Raw genomic sequence first — 4,139 nt, 5'->3', positions numbered from 1 at the left:
TTTTTTTTCTTCCACCATACTTCAACCACAGATGTCGTTCGGGATGCCAGCAGCATTTTAATGTGAGGGAGACATTTGCAGATAATCATACACACGGTTCTAGTGTTGTTGTATCAGAAAAAAAATTATGAAAAAATCCACGAAAGCATCTCATAAGATGCCAGTCCAGTGCAGTGGTACTACAATGCTAGGTCGTAACACGGACTACCATCACAATGGCCTACCGTTCAGATGTATCCTTGTTTAGCCTTTACTTTAGTTTACGAATGGCATCTCTTTCTAACAACTGATGCATGTGTTAAATGAATTCCCATGCACTCTGTGTTCACTGCAGGTACTAATCATGGTGGACGAAGATGTTGTACGTAGCCGGCTGCCTAGAAAGGCAGGGGCCTCTCTTATGCACAGGGGCAGCAGCAGGGGCGCTTTTGGTGTAAGTGGTGACACTGATTCCAGTAACCCAGACGTTGTTGGGGCTCTGCTACCAGAGGACTATAGGCCCATGAGGTCTTCCCTCGCCAAACCCCTGCATAGCCTTATACTGCCTGACCCAATGCTGGAGGAGGAGGAGGAGGGCGACAGTGATGGCCTCTCCCTCCTTGGCACATCCCCACCCAAGTTGGACGACAGCTTCCTAAAATTGGGGCTCCAGGACCAGTCAAACAACCTGCAGAGCAGCCCCAAGAGTGGAGGTTAGGGGCCACGTGCTCTCACTTGATGATCAAACTGATATTGAATTCATATTAAACAACTTGTGAGTGTATTTAGAAGGGAACAGGTTATTTTGTGATGGAAGTCAGTGGAAACATTCACAGCTAGGCTTGAGGATTATAACATGGGGCATAAACCTGTTTGCCTTTTCTAACAGTTTGATTGAATAGTCTTCCATACTGTAGCCTACATACTGCATGATCTGCCAAGAGTCAGGGTTAGTACATTTCTTCTTCTGACTCTGAAAGCATCTGCTTTTCTAGTGGGTTACACTGACTGGCACATGCATGGGATGGCAGCAGGGTCCAGTAACGTGTTTGACGACCTCCTGGGGGAGGGTTCCCAGTTCCACAGCTGCAAGAGCAGCCTGGCTGCCTTCGTCCTGGAGAGAGGTGAGGTCTTCTCTCTGCTCACTGGGGAATCTCAGGGATGCAAACTAGTCACCTTTTCGATTTTTAATCCAAAATCACGTCTTTTTTTATTTTTATGCATCCGAACCCCCCAAGAAGGTCTGTTTCCACAACTCTCGTTGACCTTCTCACCTTTTCAACTCCGTCCCTGGAATCTATTCAATAATAATACACTACAAAAATATGTTAACGACTGTAAATGACACCTATTTTTGATGAGCATGTCTAATGTACGCACACACAGTTTATGTGTCGTCCATGTGTATATATATATATATATATATATATATATGTGTCTATAGATTGTGAATAGTTTATGGATGTGATTCTCCCACATTATTCCCTCTCCAGAGCTGTGTGACACTTCGGGCCAGTCCTATGAACGCTACACCGTTGTGGCGTTGGGCACGGGCGAGTCAAGCTGCAGTGACTGGCTCTGCTTCAGTGGCACCATGGTGCATGACTGCCATGCCATGGTCATCGCCAAACGGGCTCTCCAAAGGTACATCAGCCTGACAGGAGTTTTGTTGGATCGTCTGGACTTACTTACTCACTTCACTCACTTGTTTGGTTTGTTTAGCTATTAATACTGGAGACTAGCAAATGATGTGTCCGATCCTGTATTTCTATTCAGGTTCTTGTACAAGCAGCTTCTGCTGTTCTTCAGCCATGACCCAAAGTGCAAGGAGCGCTCCATCTACGAGAGAAACTCAGACAGCCACCTGCTCCAGCTCAAGCCCAAAACCTACCTTCACCTCTACACCAACCAGACCCCAAGAGGGGCAGCACAGTGCGGTTCCATGTGAGTGTGTGCATTTTCATACAGGCTGCTGTTGTTGAGTGTCCAATGCGGAAATCTTAATTGCTTGCATCCACTCAGAAGTGTACGAATTGGATGGGAATTAAATTTTGGGGCAGTTTACATTTCACTAATTTAGTGATCTAATTGAGTGACCCAGTGAGAGTGATTGTGTGCATCCTCTGTCCCCATAGGAACTCCCCGAATCTCTACAGTTCCCTGATGCTGCAGTGCCATGCTAAGGGCTCTCTGATCCCTGTGGCTCTCCTCCATCCGGCTGTGTGGGGCGCCCGGGTCTGCTGCATGTCCGACAGTGACAAACTTTGCCGCTGGGCCGTCACCGGGGTCCAGGGGGCGCTGCTGAGCCACTTCATTGAGCCACTCTACATCATCACTGTGGTCCTAGGTAAGTAACCAAGGATGCATTACAATCACAGTAGCATAGGCCGCCCTCCCTTGTAGGACTGACGGACAGTGCTCCAGTGACAGGTATTAAGCCTCTAGTCCCCCCCGTCCCCCGGCCAGGAATGGCTGTTCTATGTTCTACGGTAAGTAGCCGTTGACGGCTTTGGTTTTCAAACCATAATACAAACACAACAACCAGAATCTTAATGCTGACTTTTGGTACATTTTGAAATAGTCACCGAATCTTTCTCAATCTAGTCTGTTTTCCCTGAATAATGTGCTGTGTAATACTGGTGTGTGATACTTTTCTCAGGCTTGTTCTAATATTTTATCTTTATCTTGACAATTCTCAGCAATCTACAGCAGTGTTCTAGAATTGTATTGGGGCCTTAACTGGTTAAGAAGGAATTTTGAGAACTTGGTTCTGGTTTACTGGTCCGTTCAGGTGACTCCAGCTATAACTCGGACAACGTGTCGGACGCAATCAACAATCGCCTGGGGGATGACTGGGAGGAGCAGCTGGTCCCACCCTTTAGGAAACAGAGGATATTCTTCCTCGGTTGTGACGGGGTGGTGCCTCAACACAGCTCTCGCCACTGCAAAGACCTCAGCATCAACTGGTGCCTCGGGGACCCGAGCATCGAGGTGCTGGACAGCACAACAGGCTTTGTTGTCGATGGGTAAGTCAATGGTGGTACTGGTAGACGATGCTCGTAACATGGGAACAATTTAAGTATTTTTGATGAAACATAGATGATCTCGATGACTACTTTCATACTTACCGTACTTGGTATACTACCATTACAATGAAGTCTGATGGGTACTGAAGACCCATCTCTTCAGACTACATCTTGCCTGTCCATCTTGACTGTAAAGACCTCTTCACTCCCCACTACCCTGTACAGTTCCTCTACTGTATATATAAAAAAGATCCTTCCTTCTTCTAGCATTGTGACTGCCAATAGCACCTGCTCCTAGCATAGACTTGTTCTTATGATGACTGATGTGATTCACTTACTTGTTAGACACGTTTGTAAGTTGCTTTGGATAAAAGCGTCTGGTAAATGTCAAACATTTAAAAACAAATTATGTAAATGTATAATTTCATTGTGGAGGGAGCTTTCTATGTAGGCGTAATGCTCTCTCTGGCCCCTTAGCTCCCCAACTGTGAGTGGGCCTGGCTTCTCCAGCAGACTGTGCAAGAGAGCCCTCTACAGTTACTTCTGCAAAATTGCAAAGCTGAGTGGGCAAAGTTCTCTACTGAACCTCCAAACCTGTCACAGTGCCAAGGTGAGTTGTTGAGCCATGAATCAGTAGATATCCTGGCACCCGTGGACCTGTATTTGTCTGCACTGCATATAGGCGACATCGTAGCCATATCATGTGCTACCGAATATCATCTGGCCAAGATTGTGTTGACAGCATGAATGTGAATTTTGTGTGATGTGTTCCTTCTTGTTTCAGTTGGAAGCCAGTCTCTATCAGAATGCCAAGATGGTTGTCAACCACCAGTTCCTCTCCAATGGTGCAGGACCCTGGGACTCCAAACACCTGGTTGACAGCTTCAGCCACTGAATGCTACTGCTAACAGAAAACAGTCTACACTGTTTGTAGAGGGGAAACTATACTGCTTCTAGTACATGTTTTGTGCAGTTTAAGACTACTTTTTTCATGTTTTGTTTCAGTCTTACCCAATAAAGAGCATTCCATATGATGTGTTTGTGTTGGTTTTGTACTTTTGTACAGAAACAATCTGAATTCATATGCAATGTATGTAGTGGAAATGGCGGTAATACTACAATGATGACAAGATT

The 4,139-nt window shown here is 45.9% G+C and overlaps 1 protein-coding gene across 1 annotated transcript; it reads left to right on the top strand.

The window, feature by feature from the left end:
* Positions 1–343: 343 nt before the first annotated feature.
* On the top strand, positions 344–3,900 carry LOC308163561 (adenosine deaminase domain-containing protein 2-like; the record flags this gene model as incomplete). The annotated part of the gene is made up of 8 exons (XM_080537732.1): positions 344–692; positions 975–1,103; positions 1,473–1,623; positions 1,756–1,923; positions 2,115–2,326; positions 2,771–3,005; positions 3,483–3,615; positions 3,790–3,900. 8 exons carry the CDS (start codon positions 344–346, stop codon positions 3,898–3,900), a joined length of 1,488 nt encoding a protein of 495 aa, XP_080393858.1.
* Between the last annotated feature and the right edge of the window lie 239 nt (positions 3,901–4,139).

The sequence above is a fragment of the Nansenia antarctica genome (assembly GCF_963989245.1).
Source record: "Nansenia antarctica genome assembly, chromosome: 8".
Taxonomy (NCBI): domain Eukaryota; kingdom Metazoa; phylum Chordata; class Actinopteri; order Argentiniformes; family Microstomatidae; genus Nansenia; species Nansenia antarctica.
The sequence above is the reverse complement of the archived record's forward strand: the minus strand, read 5'-3'. Positions and strand labels throughout refer to the sequence as shown.